The sequence below is a fragment of the Astyanax mexicanus genome, chromosome 17 (genome assembly GCF_023375975.1).
Source record: "Astyanax mexicanus isolate ESR-SI-001 chromosome 17, AstMex3_surface, whole genome shotgun sequence".
NCBI lineage: Eukaryota > Metazoa > Chordata > Actinopteri > Characiformes > Acestrorhamphidae > Astyanax > Astyanax mexicanus.
In genome coordinates this window covers 12970744-12991633 of record NC_064424.1, presented here as the reverse complement: position 1 = coordinate 12991633, position 20890 = coordinate 12970744, and the positions used below count along the sequence as shown (strand labels likewise).

The window sequence follows — 20890 nt, the reverse complement described above, 5'->3', positions numbered from 1 at the left end:
CAATACTGCTCAAAATTTTTAGAATCCTTTTCTAAACCCATAAAAAATGTCTGCCGCTGTCATACCCTCGCAGGTTCAACTGAGCTGTAGTCGAGGATGATGTTTCTGTTTACTATGGTACCCAGACATTCACAATATGCAACTCAATTAATCAATAATACTGCACCCCTGGTAATGTCCACCGCTAGCAAAGGCACACTGCTGCTGCAGCTCAGCCTAATCAGCTCTCCCTTCTGCCCCACCTCTAAACCCATACATCACCCAGTGCCCCTTCCAAACTACTACTCCCATTTTTTTTTTACCATTTTTTTTATTTGAGCTGAGGGTGGAGTCAGCAAAAGACTAATTAAAAACATGGTAAGTCTCAGCAAAAAAAGGTAAAAAATGGTTACATAATATTTTTGGTACATTAATTATCTACATGATGTCAGTATGAAATGATAGAACCTGTCAGTTTTTTGTAAAATTAGAATAAAAAAGATTTTACAGAAAACAAACCTATTCATATTAATATGAAATATTGTTTTTTTTTATCTAGCTAAATGTTAAAAGGAAAAAATGCACAGTTATTTGTGTAGTTATTTATTGTAGAAATCAAATCTGTGTAAAGGATGTAAAATTATATACATGGAAAATTAGTAAACAAATGTAATTTGGCCAGGAACCTAAATCATTGTCTGCGACTGTAGCTACACAAGATAGAATATACATGTTGTAAAATGTATTTGATATTTTAAAGAGAGTAAGTTAATTGGGACTTTTAATTTGACATGACACTCTCCCGCTTGCCATCGGATGTGGATGGTGGTTGCTTAGCAAAGCCGCAGTTTTGGCCTCCGTTAAGATGGCCGCTCGAGTGAGCCGCGTTGACTCGAGCTCGGTCGTGGTTTCTGATGGAGGTTTGGCTCCGTTTCAGTCTGAGGGTCTTCTGTTCAGCGCGGGGGCTGAGCTCGACTCTCTGCAGGCTGGAGGAGAGCCGTTCCGCCGCTGCAGCGCCAAGCTGAGAGCTCTGAGCGCCTCTGGAGGAGCGACAGTGAAGACCGAGCTGAACCTGCTGCTGGACGAGCTGCTCTCCCACAACTACAGCCTTCAGAACAGTGGCCACAACATAACAGCACAGGTAACATACCCAGCACAGCACAGCATTCACTACATAACAGCACAGGTAACACACGCAGCACATCCTAGGTAACACACCAAATACAATGTAATAGCACAGATACCACACCCAATACAACATAACAGCACAGGTAACACACCCAGTCCAGCAGCACTGCATAACAGCACAGGTAACACACCTAGTACAGCATAACAGGTAACGCTCCCAGTACAGCACAGGTTACACACCCAGTGGAGTACAGCACAGCACAGGTAACTTACCCAATACAGTGTAACAGCACAGGTGACACACCTAATACCGTATAACAGCACCCACCCACTCCAGCTGCACAGTTAAATCGCTCACGACCAACTGCCATAAATGCACAGTTTGCCCAAATACAACAAAAATGAGTGTTACTCTGAGTTTGATAAGCATTTGCTCTATTTATCATCTCTTATAGGACGTGTGTGTGGTGATCGTCCATGCCAGTCGCCTGATTCCTCACAGCCAAGAGCACCTTGTGATCAAACTGTGCCAGCTGATTCACCAGCTGCTAAACCAGCTACAGGTTTGTAATGATTATTAATTACAATGACTGCAGTCATATTGCTCTCAAGCCAGCATAACTGATACAAATAAATATTGCTTGTTGGCAAATTGCAGGTGATTGTGGATGAGCAGACACTCTACACACTGGTATCATACTGCACACGTGCTCTGCGGACATGCAGCTCATGGACCCACTCTGAGATATTGCTGGCTGTCTCATCGCTGGTGTATGGCAATGGGCCGAGATGCCAGCAGGTAAGAGTTACTCAGATTGTTGCTCTGTTTGCTGTCTGGTTTTGTGGTAAGTGCTTTGCTTAAAACTCTCGTATTTCTCCAGCACCTTCCAGAGCTCATTGGACCAAATGGTGTTCTTCTAAAGTATGGTGACCCCAAGCAGACTGACATAGAACTGCGGCGCTCGTCTGTACACTGCCTGGCCAACCTTTGTCTTGGGTTTGTAAAATAATTAATTTCATTTGAAAGCTTATGAAACTTTGTCCATGCTTTTTAAAGATTGACTACTGTATTATTACAACAGTTTGTTAGGGGTAAAGGCCCTTTTACACCAAGTAAGAGTTTTTGAAAGGCATAACACTGGGTATGACTCTTAGCGAAGCGAAACATTCACACTGCTAAAATACAGTCCAACATGTATTTATTTATTTTTTTCCCCCCAGGGCTAGACTTTTCATGGCTTTTAAAATGTCTATTCTTTCTGTTTATCTGCTTTTTTGCCCAAGCATTTGCTTTAGTGTCTTTTGAGTGATGGTTTGCCTATAATCCTAATACTGTATAATCATGTGTTGAATGTGTCTGTGTTTGTGTTAGTGTTCCTGGTCATCCTTATTTGGAGGAATCTTACAAAGGAGTTTGTTACAGAATCTTCTTGCACAATCTTCAGTCTCTGAAGCCGTCTGATGTTGAAGATGTGGTCTTTTGCACGGTCAGTATCTGTCTTACAGATATTAATTAGTCAGCTTGGTTATGGAAGAGCTCAACTTAAAGGTTGGCAGAATGCCCATATCTTTGTACTGTTCTAAAATGTATTATTGTAATAGACAAAATGTGCTTTAAATTGTGCTATAATATTCTTACCCTTAGTATGACCTGTTTCTGTTTTTTGTTGTGTTTTTTTATAAACTGTTATTTTCTACTGATTTTAAATCTTATGTATCATTTTCCCAGTTGTTGCAGAGTTCCCTAAAAGGCATTCAGTATTTTCTGAATGGGGCAAAATGGAAGTCTACTCCTGATCAGGACTTGGGCACCCTATTGGCTCTACTCAAGGTAACCATTACATCATCAGCTGCATGGTTTACACAGTTGCTGAATGAGTAAAGGTGTAGTTAAGTCCTCTTTGCTATACCTCAGAAGAAGTTTGGCTTGTGAAAGTTGAACATCACTAGTCGCTCCCAGTCTCTCTTTCTCAGGTTATTACCATTCAGCAGTTGCTACATTACCAATGTTGCATTTTTTTAAATGTATTTAATTAAGTTATTTAACTACATTGTTTTATGGGACTGTGTTTTTGTTTTTTCTGTATGGTAGAAATATATGTTCTATGGGTTGCCTGGAATAAATGTGGAGATGCCTCAGGTTCTGTACCCAGCGCCTCTCCCCCAGTATGAGGCAGTTCCTGCAGCCAAAGCTGAACCTGCACAGGATGTACCAGCCCAGAGAAAAACATCAGGGGTAAGCAAGAGATGCTTTTTGTTGCTCAGTTTTAAATGAGTACATGAAAATAAACTGCCAATTTTTTTTTTTTACAAATCTTGCTGTTCAAAAGTTAGGCTTTTTTGGTTTTGTGCTGAAGGTAAAACGATAATCAAACTAAATATTTATGTATTTTTTGGAACCTTTCCTCAGTTCTATTTTTATATATGGAATGCATACAAAGCTGATTAAAATAATGCCTGCTTGTAGTGGTGAAACAGGCCACGAAGTGTTAAATGCGCCTTACTTTTATTTTTGGTCACATCTTTGCTGGGTTTAGGTTCAGTGATCGTGGAAGCCAAACACTTTTTTTCATTTACTAAGTAATCCCAGATGTTCCTCAATAGTTTTGATGTGTTCATTTGTAATATGCTGCATAGAAAATAACAGAAATACAGAAAAATTGTACGTATTCATTTTTAGTAGCAGTTACTTATAAATATATAAGAGCAGAGTCACTTGCTGTCTTCAAACGCTGACTGAAGACTCATCTTTTAAAAGATTTCTTAAACTATTCTAAGAAGTGAGAGGGCAGATTTGTGTATCTCTTTATCATAGTCTCTACAAACTAGCTATGGATATTTTAAAGTAAACAACAAAGCACTGTTGTAAGTCACTCTGGATAAGGGCGTCTCCTTAAATGACACAAATGTAAATGTAATTAATAGTTACCTAATAATAATATTTGAAATTAACCACTTAAATTTCTTTAAATTTCTTTCTAAATACTAATATTTGTAGTAAGACTTCAGTATTTAGTAACTAAATAAAAAGTAGTGTTTTCCAGCAGAGGTTTATTACTGGAGAATGCTAAATTATGCTAACAATTACTCATAGGACTAATCACTCCATCCTTGCACCCCCAGTCCCAACAGAATAAGAAGCGAAAGTCACGGGGGAAAGGGAAGAAGGCCAAAGCAGAGGGGAAGACAGATGGTGGACCAGAGGAAGGAGATGATGAGGAGCCAATCTCGGTCCCCGTCAGGACTGGAGGAGGTGGGGGAGCAGGACGGGGAGAGGGACGGATTGGGTGGCCCAAAACCTCCAACCCCCTCACTCTGCCTCTGCAGACAGGAGCCCACTCCCAGTTTTACCCCAACTGGAAGAAAAACAGCTCCGACTCGGAGTTCTCTGACCCTGAAGGAGGAATGCAGTCCAAACTCAGGTTTGATAACACCCATCTAATCTCTATACTCCTACAGTAGTACTTTTTAGCACTGATTCATGAGTTTTTTACGGACTCCCTCACAGCAATTCTGAGCTCAGTCTCAGTTTTGGCTTTCCCAAAACACTGTGCATCCAGTTCAGGAAGGGCTTGTTAATTAGCTGCTAAATTGGGTCAAAGGATACCTGCTGGTCTGCAGAGCTTTGGGACTAGAATTAAGAACCGCTGTTCTGAAGTTCCATACTTTTGTTTAAGCAGGATGGTCTATGGCAGGGGTCGGCAATTAAGTGTGGCCGCGGGCCAGATTTATTCCAAGCCATTACATGGCGGGCCACAAGCACTTGGCGGGGGGGGGGGGGGTGGGGGGGGGGGGACTGACCATTGGGGGCGCTATTAATGATATACCTGTTTGTTAAATAAAAAAAAAAAAACGAATAAAAAAAAAATAACAGAATAAAGAAGCTAGCAGTTATCTAACAGCCCGTGTCAAAAAATCTTTAATAAATTTTTCTGTTTTGGAAAATTAAGTTTCTAAATAAAGAGCATTTTTGAGACGGACTGTCCGATTTTTTTTTTTCATTATAGTTCAACCTCCCGGGCCAGATGTTTCTTGCTTGCGGGCCGCATCTGGCCCGCGGGCTGCCTATTGCCAACCTATGGTCTATGGTGTCTATGGTGTGCTCTATCTATCTATCTGTATCAGGAGTTAAAGTAGAAACTATGAGTCATACATTTTGAATTATGGGTCGGTTTTTCTTACTTGGATAGTTTTTTTAGGTGGTCAATAGGGCTATATATCAGCAAGGACTTGCCGATGCAATACATGCAATTAGGGCTGCCACAAACGATTATTTTTATAGTCGACTAATCACCGAATATTTTTTATGACTAGTCGACTAATCGGATCATACGTTAATTGAATATAAAACACAGTTTATCACAATAGAATGCAGCTGCTATTATACAACCAACATTAGATTTCAGCTATATGCTAACTAAAAATAAAAACAATTAAAATCATAGTTCATTAAACCTTTAATGAAATATGCAGCTTGTTGTAACAGACAATTATTTTACTGTTTAGCATAAAGTGTAAACAACTGTGTAAAATAAGGATAAGGCACTGGCATTTATGAAACATCTCAACCGTGAGGTTGTTTGAACTATTATGAAAAAAAGGTATATTAATAAAAAATGCCTCTCTGTCCAGATATTGTGTACATTACCGTACACAGGGCAGCGGTCTGCACAGATCTGATTGGCAGAGGAGAGCGTTTGGTGATTTTACACCACACATGACTGATCTGTGAGTTTACTGCACCGAAAAGCACTGAAAACAGAAGCCACTGTCAGAATGAAATCCTTCTCTGTAGTTTATCGGTTTGGGACGGCATTTGTGACAACGTCTGGGTCCGGATCCGGATCGCGGTCCGCCTATTAGTGACCTCTGTTTTAAAGCTATCAAGATGAGTAAGTTAAGTACTAAGTTAACGCTCTGTTTACGCTAATTTTAGCAGCTAAATAGCAATTTAGCTTCTTCGTCATTTAATCAGCCACAACATGCCTCCTTTTCAGGTGCTCGTGCATCGCGGTTGTGCTGCCGAGGAAGGCAAGTTCTTCATTGCAGATATTGCATTGCACGCGTTTCACTTTTATTTTCTTGGTGATCCCACACTTTTGAGTTCTGTAGCAGGGTAGCCATGAAACCAGAGCCTGTCTGTATAATGTCCTGAGATGTCGTCCACTACCTACCCCGGTTTCCACTACTGCGCATGTGCGTCCAGGACAGAAAGGCAGTCGCAGCAGTTTGGAGAGAAAAACAAAGAAAAAAAAAAAAAAACGACTAATCGACTATTAAATTAGTCGTCGACTATTTTAATAGTCGACATAATCGTGACTAGTCGACTAATCGTGGCAGCCCTACATGCAATACAGGGGTTATGATTCAGTATATTGTGATGTATTGCTGTTTTAAAAAACACACAATTCAAAAAATAAAAGTAAAAGAAAAACTGTCTATCCAATCAGAACAATGGGATTTAAAGATCAATTAGGAAATTTGTTTCTAAATGGATCAAAGTGTGTAATCAAACCGTTTATTCCTGTGTTTTTGAGAACAGTATTGCAAAACGAAATATTGCAATGCCTCAATATATACATCAGTATTTTCTTACATCTCATTGGGCAAAGACAGGTTGCTTGGCATAAAAGCAATCAAGGCCATTCTATTTACATTTAATTTGAAATTGATGTAGAACATATTGATTTTTACAATTATAACTGTTTTAAGAGTGAAATTACATTGCAACTGGCATCATTGGGTCCAAGCACTGAACGCCTTTATGAAGTCATTAAAGCACAAATAGAGAGCAGTGATTTTAAGATCAGTCTAATTTATAATAGATGTGGGGTCTCTAAGATGTTTTTCTGGGATGACTTGAACTTAAATAGATGTTAAACTCAATAAGTTTAAGTAGTTCCAATGGGGTTACCCCTACTTTTCTATTTTGGATTAAATCAGGCCAGAATTACCAGAATTGTTATTTTGGAGTCAGAGAGGTTAGGTTTCTATCTTTTCACGTTTTTCTATTGCTCATGAGTGTGTAAACAGTAAAATAGTTGTGTGTACTGTGGTTTAATTAGCTGGCCGCTCCTGTTGTAGGCTTTACCAGGCTCGCGTGCGCCAGAGTGCTCTGCAGTGTTTCCTGGCAGTTGTAAAGAGTGTGGAGAAGAGGGTCCTGCATGGCTACTGGTCGTCTTTCATTCCTGACGCTCCTGGAACTGGAAGCCCTCCTTCACTTACCCTCCTCACCATTGCTCTGAAAGACCCTTCTCCTAAGGTACCACTGCCAGACTGGCCAACTTTTCAACTAATTGAAAAAAAAAAGTTTACTCATGTTCTTTGATTTTCTACCCATGTGATTTTGTGGATGTTTCCTAGGTGCGAGCAGCATCGTTGCAGGTGCTCTCCGCCCTTTTAGAAGGTTCTCGTCAGTTCCTGTCTGCGGCTGAGGACACCAGCACCCCCCGTCAAGCCTTCACTCCATTTTCCGCTACATTAGCAGCCAGTCTGAGAGAGCTCCACCGCTGCCTTCTGCTGGCACTGCTGGCCGAGTCCTCCTCCCAGACCCTTATACAGGTCATAAAGGTAATGATGCATGCACACACACAACGCCGTCTATGCATTAACTGTTTGTCACTGTGTGTAAATGTATTTATGGTTATGATGTCACAACTATGATGAATTTAAAAACAGGCTGTGTTTCCATGTATGTACTGCATGAAATAGTCAGTAACAGTATTTACACATCAGACATTTATTTTATTAAAAATTAATTTTGTTTTTTTCTTTGATATGAGCTTTTAAAAACCTGATGAATAATATTTTCAAATGATGATATGTGTGCTCTGTTTCAGTGCCTTGCCCACTTGGTGTCTAATGTGCCTTACAACCGTCTCAGACCAGGTTTGCTCAGCCCTCTGTGGAAACAGATCCGCCCATATGTCCGGCACAGAGGTAGGCCACCCTCACTCATTCATTAGATGCTCATCTTAAAGACTTGCATACACTTGAGATACATGTCCAGTTCTTGCCCATGGAACTATTATGTGAACAACCAGAGAGGATATTTAGTTTTTTCATTGCACATGCATCACACTTCAGTATTTATATAGCTATACACCAGACTTGCCAACATATTTGCATTTTGCGTAACAGGCACGCATTTTGACTTACTAGTATGCTTGTATATTCCCATGCTCTAAAGTATACATATTGTTTGAGCTTGCAATTCTCTATTTTGTCCCAATTTTGTCTGTTGTGAATGTGTTTGTGTTTCATCCACACTTCATTTTCCTCCAAATTTTCAATACACCATTGCTGTGCTGAAGGGTCTCGACATTCTCCTTCTCTCGTACTTGCTCACACACTGATTCTGTCTCTCACACACAGATGCTCTTGCACGCACACACATAGCCGATGGCACCGTGGAATATGCAGCTACACTAGGATTTATTTCCTCCAATTAAAGCTCTCTGTTAATTTCATTAACTCAGCACATAAGAATATTATCATTTTAAAACTTTCAAAACTGCCTTGAGATAAAATAAAGTAAAAAAAAATATATAGTATCTAGTCTGCCAGACCTAAACCATTCTAAACTATTATTACTGTCCCCTCCCAAAAATACAGAAAAAAAATACCAGGGGTAGATGAATGGGGTGTTTGGTGGTGGTTGCTGGCATTAAGTGGGGGGATTTATACTCACAAAATTCTTTCATGGTTGGCAGGTTTGCTTGAGTTCTGTTGTGTTTTTTGTAACTCAAAAATTGTCCTGCTGGAGAGAGAATAACACAGACAGTAAAAATTACACAGGTGTCCAGGTGAAAAAGAGAATTACCATAGTGCAAATGTAATAAATGTAATCACGTCTGAATAGGGCAGCAAACCATTTGTTATTTAGTCCGTGTTCATACTGGACAGATGGCAGATGACTACTTGAGTGCACTTTTGAATGTAGAATATTATGCATGACTCACAACAAGTATTTGGAAGCTATTTAATATTTGAACTTAGTTTAATGGTCATCATGCAGGTGGTTCATTCACATAACATTAATTTGGATGTCTTTATGCGGGACATTTGTATATACTCACTCGAATATGAACGAAGGGAAACAAATTATGTATAATGCAATTTACTATGCACCTATATTTTCCCTTGTCTGTAGCATCACTTATCTCTCTGTCTACTTGCTTCTCTTTTTTCTTTCTTTTTTTTTTTTTTTTAGATGTGAATGTCCGTGTGTCCAGCCTCACTTTATTCGGAGCGATAGTCTCTGCTCAGGCTCCTCTGCCTGAGGTGCAGCTCCTTCTGCAGCAGCCCAGCCAGAGCATGGGACCGGGCACTTCTGGAGGAGCTACGCCACAAGAGCAGTGTCTCAGCTGGAGGCAGCCTGTCCGCAGGGACAGAGAGCCTAATCTGCCCTCCCCTGGCGGGACTGGTGTGGATGGTGTTTTGGAGGCACCTTGCTGGCTGCTGCAGTTGTGTGTGGCTCTTGTTACCCAGCCCAGAGACGAGCCCTATTCCGACAGCGATGCAGCCGGGTCCACTGGAGGTGCACTGGAGCCTTCCCCTGTCCGCCTTGAGGCACTGCAGGTGAGAGAGGAGGGGGTTTAAGGGACAGTACTGTAGAATGAAAGGATGTGCATCCTTATCTTGATATAGTTGGATAATGAGATTTTGGTCCATGGAAATGGCGTACCCTCAACTTCGAAAAAAATAAAATAAATAAATTCCAAAACCTTAACATTTATTTAGGCTCCCAAGATTTACACACACCAAGCCCACTAGTAAAATCCCCAGTCACAGCTAGTGAAACTGTAAAATGTAACTTATGGAAAGTATGGTGGTGGTGGTGTTACTAGAGAGCAGCACATCACCGCCAGCTCTACTAGTAACAGGAGTACGGGTGGATGCACAAACCAGACCATGTGACAATAATATTTCCTGTCCCAGTGTTCGCAGGAGAGGAGCTTAAATATGTTAAATATGTGTTAAGTATGTGACAGAAGAAAAGCTGAGGATATTTTTGCTAGGCTAAAAGCTAATGCTGGCAGATTGGATTTTACTAACTCTTACTTCCTCCACTCCCCAAAACAAACTACACTACATCACTGGACTACAAACTGGTTCCAAACGCATTTCAGGAAGAAAATCACTGGCTTATTTTTTTTTTTTAAACTAGTAAGCTTCGAGAAAGCCAAACCTGGGAAATCGAAATGGGGAAAGGCTAAAAGTAACCCCAGCTACATTGCTTGTATTGGGTGGTACTGGTTAAACAGTAAAACAGAGCTTCAACCTGCCCTCCTTTAAAAGAGAAGCAGTGTGTTTAGTTTTGAGGGATACAGGTTGTGGAAAAGTTTGAACCATAATTCTGCACTGTATGGTCGCAAAGATATTATTTAAAAAAAAAAACAATACAGCTGACAAGAGTTTATATGAAAGGTCAAAATCCAAAAAAAAAATTTGCACAATTTTCCTATCATGCCAAAATCCATCAAACAGACAATCAAATTTTATTGACTTTATGTTTGCTCCTGTTATTTGGCATTGTAGCTGTAAGGGACATTTTGTTAATGAGTAATGGTATCTTAAATCCCACCCCCCACATATTAGCATTAGAAGGACTGTATAACATGTGATATGATTTTGTCCCTGTTTATGGAACAGTATATCATAATGTTTGTAAGTCATATATATTTATATTTGTTTTAAATACAGAGCATTTGAAATAACTACTGAAATATCCTTGCATGAGACTGAGAATGTTCTCATGCTCTCCTGACTTCTAAATTGCTACTCTATGAGAGATTTCCTTGGAACATGTTAATAACTGGTTGCACTGCTGTCTCTCTAAGTAAGCTCCAGCTAGTTTAGCATCTTACAGCCCATGTCTTTTCAACAGAAAAAGCACATAATTAGTCTCACTCAGGCTGGATAGATAGATTTATGTTTTTTATACAGTTGTATAAAACGGGCTTCATAATATGAAACTCCAGTTCCTTGGTTTGTGTGTGTGTGTGTTTAGGTACTGGCTCATTTGGTGAAAGGCTACTTCGCTCTGACTCAGACGTCTCTGCTGGAGTTGGCCCAGCTCAGCGCTCGCTGCCTCAGGGAGCAGGAACCCTCTGTGCAGTTACATGGAGCTAAGGTGACGCTTCGTCCATCTGTCTCTCTTTTTCTGTCTGTCTATCCGTCTGTTTCTTCTCTCTCTCTCTCTCTCTCTCTCTCTCATATTCTCCCTCCTACTTGTTAGATTCTCAGTAATGCTGTAATATTTTATGTTTTTGTAGTTGCTGGAAGAACTGGGAACAGGGATTATTCAACAGTACAGATCTGATGCTAGCACTTCTGAGAGTGCCGGTGCTGTGCCTCTGTCTCAGGTAGGTCAGATTAAATGAACGCAGTCATGTACCACAGTTGTATTCATACATACTACAGATAATTTTGTATAGATGTAATTTCTCATTTCTTTTCCATTTGTGACAGGTAGTGCAGTTCTGGTCTGAGGTTCTGACTGGTCCACTGATAGGAGCCTTACAGAATGATCAGCACCCAACCTTACAGACCAGCGCATGTGATACACTCTCCTCCATCTTACCTCAGGCCTTCAGCCAATTTCCTGTAAGTGTGCCAGTCCCAGTAGTAAGTAGTGTGTTCAGACTGATTAAGGATATAGGATGTATTGTTCCACCCATTTTATGTTGCACAATTAAATTGTTAACATGTAAACACACTCAAAAGTCATTTAGTGGGGCAGAGCTCAAACTGTTCATAGTATCCATGATATAAACCAGACTGTAGCCCTATCCGGACAGGATTAGTTTCACAGGGGGGATGTCTGTGAAAAATATTTTACACTTCTAATCAGTAATAAAACTTGTGCATTCAGACTGCCATTAAAAAACAGGAGGACCAGTGAGTTTTAAGGCTTTCTCAGTCACAACATCGCGTTCAGTAGATCCTCCATTTCCACTCACTGCTGTGTTTAAGTGGATCTCCATGGCATTCGAAGTGTAATTACGGTGCGTAGCATTGGACAAATAGTTATTTTTTAAACGTGAGGAGACGAAACTCAGAGATGTGGGTCCGGACAGGAATTAAATTACTAGAGGACCACGGAGTTCGGGAAATAGTAGATAATTCAGCCTGTAATTTTCTTAGAGGTCGTCTGATAGTCGTTCCGGATGGAAGTAAAATCACATTGTGCTCACATTTTACACAGACCTTAGCTAACAGTCAAAAATGTTTATTATAACTTAAGAACAAATTCAGGTCAATGTTACTCATGATCAGACCTACCATTAAGATTGCAAATCAGCTCCTTGAAAAGCTCCGGTCCATATGAAAAGCCGCTTGTGATCTGCCGTTATATTTAATCAGTATTGATTAACAAACACACACATCCAGATACATCTAAAAATATTCCAAACACAGATTATATTGTTTTACTTTTGTAAAAAAAAGTTTGTAGGGAGGTAGTGCCCGAATTACCTTTTTTTTATTTGCTAATGTTTTTAGCATGTTGGAACAAATTCAATGCACACTGAATGGTTCTTTTTCAAAATTTGAAAGATCATGGCAGCCTTTTTTCATATTTATGGAAAATCCAAAATAAAGGTAGAATGTTTCTCCCTGTACTCAAGCTTGGAATACTGTCCTTAGCCAAAATTACACAAAATATTGAAACTGTGAGAATGTGAGTGAGTTTTTTTCATTTATTTATTTATTTATTTATTATTTACTTGTATAATTATATTGTCCTGATATTGTTTTTTCAATGAACTTATTCACTCTGTGTGTTTTAAATTCTGTAAACCTGAGCAGTGGTACTTAGTGCAACATAAGCACTCTGCTTCTCAATGTTCAATGTCAAAGCAAAACAGGCAATAATAAAGATTTACTCAAATATAATCCTGATACTCAATATGGATGCCATGACCAGGTGAAATAGGAATCTGATGTGATTCCCAATGTGTTTGTAACTCATTATCTTGCATCTGTCTGTTTTTTTAAAGGACAAGACTCAGGTGCTCTGCATTACGATCTTGCTGGGGCTGACCTACAGTGAGAATTCTCTGGTAAAGGCAGCTGCAGTGAGAGCACTGGGCGTCTACGTACTCTTTCCCTGTCTGAGAGAGGTAATGTATGCCCCTTCAGATCGTGGAACAACATGAATTCCTCTAAGAGCCTCAACCTCTGCTGCCTCGTGCTGAATCAGATCCGTTTCTTCATCTGTCGCTCTCTCTGACTCACAGGATGTGATGTTCGTGGCAGACACGGCCAATGCTATCCTCACCGTTCTGGACGATCGCTTTCCCAATGTCCGTGCCAAGGCTGCCTGGTCGCTAGGCAACCTCACTGACACACTCATTGTCAACATGTAAGGGATGGAGAAATTTGTGTGTGTTTTGTGTGTGTGTGTGTGTGTGTGTGTGTGTGTGTGTGTTTGTGAGTGAAATGCTATGAATCACTTCAGTGTACCGTTTTTTATTTTTTTTATTTTTATAAACACCTTTCTTTGTCCTCAGGGAGTCTGTTGAATTGGAGTTTCAGGAGGAGTTCTCTGACATGCTTCTTCTGAAGATGCTCAGATCTGCCACTCGAGCGTCTGGAGACAAGGATAGGGTGTGTGTAGAGTATATATAATAACCAGTTGAGGTGGGCATGTTTTAATTGGAGGCAATCCTAATATAAATAAATATGCTGTGTTTTTCTTAAGGGAGCACTAAGTGATCCTTTCTGCCACTAGGTGTCACACAAGTGTACCAGCATTTCAGACCAATACCAATGGTTTTTATTCAGCCATGCCACCCTCCTTTCATTCAGAGTGACCTTACTAGCATTATCAGTCTATATTCGTGTTGGATGTTAAATAAGCTGTTGCTAATGAATTATAGTAATGCGTTGAGTGTTCCTAAAGTGTTTTATCATACTAACATGTATTGTAGGTGAAGAGTAATGCTGTGCGAGCTCTGGGGAATCTTCTTCACTTCCTGCAGCCAGCACACCTGAGAAAGCCAGCGTTTCAGCAGCCCCTGGAGCAGGCTATGAGGGCCCTTATAGATACAGTCAAGGGAGATGCTACTATGAAGGTGCGCTGGAATGCCTGCTATGCTCTGGGTAATGCATTCCGAAACCCTGGCCTCCCTCTGGGTGAGTATGCTGTCATGTGCTGTCAGTTGTTGTAATCCCGTTTTATAATATATCCTGTATAGGGATGTCTAAAAACTATAAATTGTATCTTGATTTGATACCAATACTATGTGTAATATTGCAGTGCTTGATACAAAAAATACAATGTATACCAGGGGTGTCCAAACTTTTTTTGTTGGGGGCCAGAAGGAGAAATATATTTGAAGTCACGGCCCACAGACTCTGTAATAAAACAAATAATGAAATATACCGCTTTAAATAATACTTTTTACCTGATTATTTCATTTACACACCATTTTACTTGACTTACTATATTTATCTTTGACAGTGTTTTATAAACTAAGATTTTTCAAATTGATGTTTCATTTTATGATGTCTCTTAATATTAAACTCCTTAATTACGGCAAGTTTTAGACTCTTTGGCCCGTTTTTCTGCGCTAGAAATGCGCACTCTCTCCGCTTTTAGATTCTTTGCCCCGTTTTTCTGCGCAAGAAATGCACACTCTCTCTGCTTCCTTGGCCCGTTTCTGACACCTAGCGTTCAAACGTTGAATCTCACATTATAAAAACCTGCTTAACACCGGGCCGACTTTCATTCTATTTCTAAAATACCAAAAAAGGAAACGGGCCGCAAATGGCCCACGGGCCGTAGTTTGGACACCCCTGGTGTATACACATAAGTATTGGGACACATACACATTGTACCTACAAGAGCTTTTGAGACAGTTCTAATAGCAAGTGCGAAGCTCTGCACAAGAGATGAGGTGAGGTGGTCAGCATCCTGACCTCACGAACCCTCCTCTCACTGAATGTGATCAAATCCTGAGAGCAGTGCTTTTTCAAATACACTTAAATTTGAAAGAAACAATACTTTTGTCCATATAATGCATGTGTCTTGAGTTAACTTGACAAGCCTTAACCTTCTAATTTTTGCCAAGGGTACAAAAGAATCCTTAATTTTCTGTCATGCTTGCCTTCATTACCTTCTCAGGCACTGCCAGCTGGTCTGAAGAGGCCTACTCCGCCCTCTCATCTGTCGTCACTTCCTGTAAGAACTTCAAAGTACGCATCAAATCTGCTGCTGCTCTGTCTGTTCCTGCATCACGTGACCGCTATGGAGACACGCGGCAGTTTGCCGAAGTGTGGTGTGCCTTGGCCCAAGCTCTGGAGCACAGTGAGGAGACGGAGGATTTCCTTGAATATCGCTATTGCACTAGTTTACGCACCGAACTCTGCCATGCTCTCCTTCACCTGCTGTCCTTGTGCCAACTGGACGATCTAGCCAATGTGCAGGCATCACTGAACAGCCAATCAAAAGCTGTGCTTTTGGGCTTCCTGGTTCACTATCTCAGTGATGTTGCTCTGGTTTCCAGGCCTGAGGATGTAAGCGGGGAGGATGCAGGAGATCAAATGGAGCCGAGGGACAGACTGAAGGAGCTGGAGCAGGCCCTGAGTAGACTGAAGGAGCTGGAAGGTGAAGATAGAGTGGATAGTAAGTCTGATTTGGACACGGTAAAGATGTTTTTAGAGGATGTCTCAAAGAGCTGTGAGACAATAAAGGCTGCAGAGGGACTGGATGCTTCTGTGACTCACACTAACTCACCTCCAAAGTTTTCCTCAGACTGATGTAAGCATTACTGTAATGCAGACGCAATGAAACTGCAGATCATGTAAAGCCAAGCTTCGCAAGCTTGTGATCTCTTTTGTTTATCGACCAATCACAGGTGTTCTCACTTAGTGCCTTTGTTCAGTCAGTTTCCATGTGTGCGACATGACTACAGTCTCTGTATGAAGTCTACAGTTGTTCATTTCTCTGTACTTGTCACATAGTTTGCCAAATCCAAGCAATTATTGTCTCTGCAAGGTATATGCTAAGGCCTTTAACATGTGGGAGATCTACGCCTGCCACTATAACTTTTTTTTTGCACAATATATTGTCCCATAAATTATTGTGATTTAATTATATTAGTATATTATTTTAATTTTAAGATCTTGTCATGCCAGTGATATAATGATAATATGGCATAATCATGCTTTCATTTTTTAAGAGCAATAAAATAATAATTTAGAAGAATCTTTAGTCACTTTAATTGGAATACAAAAAAGGTTAAATATACTAAATACATAAAAACAAAGTAAATAAAAATACTTTTTTACGTTTTTAAGCTAAGTCAGCATAACTGCTCAATCAAATTAATTGTCTCTTCTCACTAAGTAAACACAATTGACATAATTGAGGGCAGCAAAAATAATTCAGGTTTTGTCTATACATCGTATGATACATTAATAATGTATTAATAATATATTTCTTGTCACTGACAGAACAAATGACAAAAAAAACAAATTATTCAAGTTTCTTTTGCTTCTGATTGTTTCTTACAGCAACTAAATGGCAAAAGGATTTTAAGTGCGCCTTTTAAAAGCCGCTATCAGTTAGCAGTTCATCCGACGTACCTTGTTTTAACAAGGTACACGGGCAGACTTCAGTCTAATAAACTCACCTCTGAAAGGTGAAAGTTAGCAGCAAATGCTAATACTGCTGCATAGGGGTGTCACGATTCTCTAAACCCTCAATTCGATTTTATTTCCGATTTTAGGGTGACAATTCGATTCTCTTTTATTTTATTTATTTTTTTTTACAGCAGAGAGGCCTATGCCAGTTTTAGATTAGTCTGGTCAGTCATTGCTTTGATTCATTAAATTTACAATATCTTATTTTAAAAGGTGGGCTTGATATAAGTGATGCAAAGTGATCTGTAATACACCACATTAGGCACTAATGGTCAAATTTAAATAATTTAATTAAGATATATATGTAATGCCATCTAGTGGCTTTTTTTGGTAGCAGCAGTGTGCACTGTTAAAACAGCAATGTGCAACAACACAAAAAAAATACAGAAACAGTCATGTACAAAATAATAGAACCATTAGAGGCTTAACAAACTGAACTCTATCCTACTATAACAGTTAAACATGAAAAATAAGACTCGGTCCCTGAGAATGACAAGTTTTTTTTCTTAAACAAATATATATTATTAACTCTATCTGAGAGAAAGATGCTCCTTAAGGTACCAAAATTATTAACATATTTGAGGCTAGACAAAACAACTGTTATTTTTATATTTTCAAGTTTTTCTTTAAGAAGATGAGAATGTCCACATTCTCTGGAGAAAGGGCTGCTCTTTGAGCAGTCACACTGTCTGCGGCGTCGGCTACAGTGCACAGCGACATTTGTGTAGCGTGCTGCGCCATTTGTGTGCTTGCGTAGCTTAGAGGGAGGGATCGTCGATTATCTTTTTGATTTTAAATATCAAAATCATGACACCCCTACTGCTGCAGCCCCTTTGCTGGAGAACTAAACTGAAACTCCTCTATAACTCTGTATTTTAGCGCCGTGGCTTTACTGCTTTTTACAACCTGACTGGTAGAATTTATACATAATGCGCACCGAATCCTGAGGCCCACTGACTATAGTTCGAAAAATATGGTATAAGGACAGCCTCATTTCTATAGAAAATTCGGCCCACTCTTTATTTATTATTTGCTTATCCAGACTGTTAACATGTAAGTCAGCCAGTGTGTCGGCTCTTCATGTGTATCAAAGGTGCTTTTCAGTCCTTGGTCACTAAGGAGGACTTTTGTTTATTAATGACCATACTGTTAGACTGTAAACCATTGATCTAAAGGTCTAGTATTTGTCGTTTAGCCTTGGGTGGGATTGTCTGCTCTATTTAACACAGATAAATACTGACCTTTTAGGAACAGCAGTCACAGCTGCAAAACACAATAAAGATATTTTAAGTTAAACTGACTACTGGACCCATTTCTAATGAACCTGCGCTGTCTGCAACTGACACAAATCACCTGCAGAGGGCAACAGTGAGCTGAGTGGATGCTTGTTTGTGATGAGACACAGTGATAAGACAATTACAGTCTGCTTGAAGATAGTAATGACAGAAGTAATAATATTGATAATATTAATACAATATTTGATTAGTTACTGTTATTGGGCAAAAGGGGGTCTCAGTGAGATATTTCAGAACGACATACCTATATGATTGGTACACTGGGTTAGTCTGGAGATTAAATTGACATTGTCCTAAAATCTGTGGTAAGTGTATACTGTAACACTGTCAGCAAACAAAATTCACAGAACTACATTTAGGACCATGTGAATGATGTCACAATAAGGAAACATGTATTGCACCACCCTGGCACCACCCCTCACCCATTAATTCTCACCAGAGCCCCGTCCAGTAGATCAGACGATGAAAACTTTTCGGGCTGTACTTAGCATACAGCAGGATTAGCCAGCAGACTTTGTCTGATGGAGGGATCTGTGGCAAGTCAGCAGATGAGGTGATGAGGAGATGTAAGTAGTTTTAAATAGAGTTTTGTGCTTCTATCACAAGGTAGCCATGAACTAGCTTGTTTGTGTGTCAAAGGCTCAGAATAAACCTAGGTGTGGATAGCAACAGCTTATTTGCATAAAAGTGACGGAGCCCTTAAATGTCTCATACTGAAAGGGACTGAAAGTAGCAGAAACAGAGCTTGAGAGATCTCTTTAATGTGCAAACAACTTCATTAACATGTTTTGTATAGCCCATATACCAAACTTGTGTAAAAAAAAAAATAAAAATAAATAAAAAATACGATATATGTCCACTTTAAACAGAACAAAATAGTGTGATGCAAATATATTGCAGGCATAAAAGATAAAAGTAAAATCTTAATAAGGCATTATAATTGCTTCAGATTGTTCTGTCTCATCATTAATTTCAGGATCTTAGAGTTCCTGAGAACTGAACTGTATAAAGGAACACATGGCCTGAAATGCCTCACTGTAAGGTGTTGTTGATGGCAGGGTGAAAAAATAATAATGTAGATAATAATTTACTTTCTTTGGATTTTTTTTCTTGCTTGCTTGGCAAGACTGAGGTGTTGTTTGACAACAGTGCCAGTCATCTTGAATGCGTCTGCATATTCATGAGAATTGCAGATGAAACTACACTGACCCACACTTTTACTAGAGTTTTATTCATTCGTTGATTTGAGAGAGCATCGTGCTTAGTGGTTGCATTAGAGACTATATAAATATTTTATAAACTTACTTGTGATTTAGTTTTGATTTAGAGTTTTTGTTGTTTTGGTAGAAATTAATTCATTGGTTTTGTTAGTTTCTGTTAACAGTATTTTTCGCCCTATAAGGCGCACTTAAGATACTGCATTTTATAATTTGCCTTATAATCTGGTGTACCTTATGTATAAATTTTACCAGTCACGTATTAAGGAGCAGTAAAGCCACACAAGAGTATACAGGAGTTTCAGTTTAGTTCTCCAGCACCTAGGCTGGAGCAGTATTGGCATTAGCCGTTAACATACTAAGCGCTACCTTTTTTGCTGGTCAGAGGTTATAAGTTATTTGTATTATTGGCCTGTAACCTGCTGCTAACCCCGGTTAGCACTGCTGGATTATTATTAGCCTCTAGTGCCTAGTGTAGTAAGAGGCTAATGCTAATCCAGCAGTGCTAGCCGGGGTTAGCAGTAGGTTACAGGCCAATAATACTCTCTTTCAGAGGTAAGTATTATCTGGCTGTAGTCTACGTGTTTGTCGTGTTAAAATAAGCTATGTGGGATGAAACCCTAGCTAATATCGCCCTGGGGTAACGGAACACTCCGGGTTCTTCAGTGTAGAACTGTCGGGTGGGATTTACTGCTGCACCCAGCCTTAGTGGAAATCTGGATATCTAAGCTTACTGTAAAAAATATGGTATCTCTTTTTTATACTGGCACATGAAGGTAACCCAGAAACATTTGATTTTGTGTACATTTGGGGCAAAGTCGTTGATAGCATAAATTCCATAAATTCATATGATATTAGATCACCTTTGGTCTTTCTCATAATCACTTTAATAGCCCAAAGTTACCTTAATAAGGTTCTACAATGGGTTTCTTAACCTTTTTGAATGTATTTCCAGTACGCTAGTTCAACAGGAAAATGCTCATCCACATACCATCACAATAGCTTGCCTTGAGGACTCAGATACTACTCTATGGCTAGATGCATCTCCAGGCCTATCCCCAACTCTGTTGGATGTGTTTGATGCTTTTTTACGCACTATCAACACTCCATCCCTGGGAATATTCAAGCTGCCATTACCATTAGTAACCTCTACAACTCCATGGTGAAACATCCGGTATGTTGCATTACACACTACTTCTGCTGACCAGGGCCCATGACTACTCACCATAGTTTATTTCTTTTGGTTAAATTCCTTTTGGGTGCACCTGTTTTTGACGATGATTGTAGTTTGTGTCCCACTCTTATGGTGAGTGTAGAATACCAACAAGTACATGAGTGGGTAGATGGCGCTCTCTCCCCACATCACTCCAAAGGGTGATGTCGATCAGCACAAGACGGCTGTGAGCTGATGTATCAAAACCGAGTCGCTGCGCTTTCCTCCGAGGGTGCTGTGACACTACTTGCTAATGCTACATCAGCTGCAGTTTGATAGGAGGCAGTGGCTGACTTCACATGTATCGGAGGAGGCATGTGCTAGTCTTTACCCTTCTGGTATTGGGGCATCACTAGATAGGGGGTAGGGAAGTCCTAATAAGTCTGTTGGGTAATTGGCCATGTGCA

The 20890-nt window shown here is 39.8% G+C and overlaps 1 protein-coding gene across 1 annotated transcript; it reads left to right on the top strand.

The window, feature by feature from the left end:
- The first annotated feature begins 811 nt into the window (after nt 1-811).
- Nucleotides 812-18054, top strand: heatr6 (HEAT repeat containing 6). Its single transcript, XM_049466514.1, has 20 exons — nt 812-1120; nt 1563-1670; nt 1766-1906; nt 1989-2104; nt 2480-2594; nt 2837-2938; nt 3200-3343; nt 4231-4529; nt 7192-7369; nt 7471-7677; nt 7947-8046; nt 9320-9687; nt 11120-11242; nt 11385-11478; nt 11585-11715; nt 13110-13232; nt 13350-13474; nt 13623-13719; nt 14043-14247; nt 15239-18054. The coding sequence occupies exons 1-20, from the start codon at nt 845-847 to the stop codon at nt 15871-15873; spliced, it is 3687 nt and encodes a 1228-aa protein (XP_049322471.1). The 5' UTR covers nt 812-844; the 3' UTR covers nt 15874-18054.
- The last annotated feature ends 2836 nt before the right edge of the window (nt 18055-20890 follow it).

Bases quoted from the DNA above. Each gene is read 5' to 3' on its own strand.
- heatr6 (XM_049466514.1), top strand. From the start codon at position 845: ATGGCCGCTCGAGTGAGCCGCGTTGACTCGAGCTCGGTCGTGGTTTCT. The intron at 1,907-1,988 runs GTAAGAGTTACT...GTATTTCTCCAG, and splicing joins ATGGGCCGAGATGCCAGCAG to CACCTTCCAGAGCTCATTGG. The intron at 14,248-15,238 runs GTGAGTATGCTG...TTACCTTCTCAG, and splicing joins AAACCCTGGCCTCCCTCTGG to GCACTGCCAGCTGGTCTGAA.